General features: G+C 37.5%; 1 protein-coding gene across 1 annotated transcript in view; it reads right to left on the bottom strand.

Annotated features, from left to right (window-relative positions):
* Positions 1-823, bottom strand: part of LOC106867309 (leucine-rich repeat-containing protein 74A) — a 30,686-nt gene that overhangs the window by 10,196 nt on the left and 19,667 nt on the right. The window contains exon 6 of the mRNA XM_014912148.2: positions 714-799. Within this exon, the coding sequence (XP_014767634.2) occupies positions 714-799 (86 nt within the window). The remainder of the gene's footprint in view (positions 1-713; positions 800-823) is intronic.

Here is an 823-nt window from a genome sequence, read left to right as displayed (position 1 = left end):
TGTGTGTGTGTGTGTGTGTGTGTGTGTGTGTGTGTGTGTGTGTGTGTGTGTGTGTGTGTGTGTGTGTTTGCGTGTAAAGAAATGATTATGATCAGTATTTCGATCAAGAGTTTAGGTTTGTAGATTCGATTCCTGGACGAAACGACGTGTTGTATCACTGAGCAAGGTGATTCATTTCATATTAATCTAATCTACTTACTAAAAATGAATTGCTTAGTGCTGGTGCAGCTCTTACTCCTTCCAGCTGTCGTACCCTCGCTGTTTTGTTGAATGTATGGTGCGATAGAAAATGGGGATTTGCATTTACTCATGACTACATAGGCGCCTAACGAAAGCATAGTTACCAGGTCATACGCGCTAACGAGTGATCACTACGGTGTTTTTATGTATAGGACCGGCTTCTACACAGTTCCTGTTTTTTAAATATACTCACGAGTCATCGGTCGGTCCCGAACTGTAGTAGAAAACACTTACTAAAGATGCTACACAAACAAACTGAACTCTAAATTATGCGCTTTCAAAATGCAATTCATAATTACGCAGCCATTTTTAGGTTCGTAGTTGGGAATAAGATGACAATTTGATGAATACCAGGCTGGTATAGAGAGAATTAGGTAGATTGGTATAATAAAGAGATAAACATAAAATACAGGAATTATCTTGTGTTAATATCAACCTGAAAATTAAATGATATATTCAATAGCATTCCTTACCTTGATACCATTGCAAATAGACACAGCTCCTGGCCAACGGATGTGATTCCAACTCATATCTAATATCTCGATACTGTTGTTATATCCTGTGATATATATAGTGATATATA

Source organism: Octopus bimaculoides, chromosome 22 (assembly GCF_001194135.2).
Source record: "Octopus bimaculoides isolate UCB-OBI-ISO-001 chromosome 22, ASM119413v2, whole genome shotgun sequence".
Taxonomy (NCBI): domain Eukaryota; kingdom Metazoa; phylum Mollusca; class Cephalopoda; order Octopoda; family Octopodidae; genus Octopus; species Octopus bimaculoides.
This window is presented reverse-complemented; position numbering and strand designations above follow the sequence as displayed.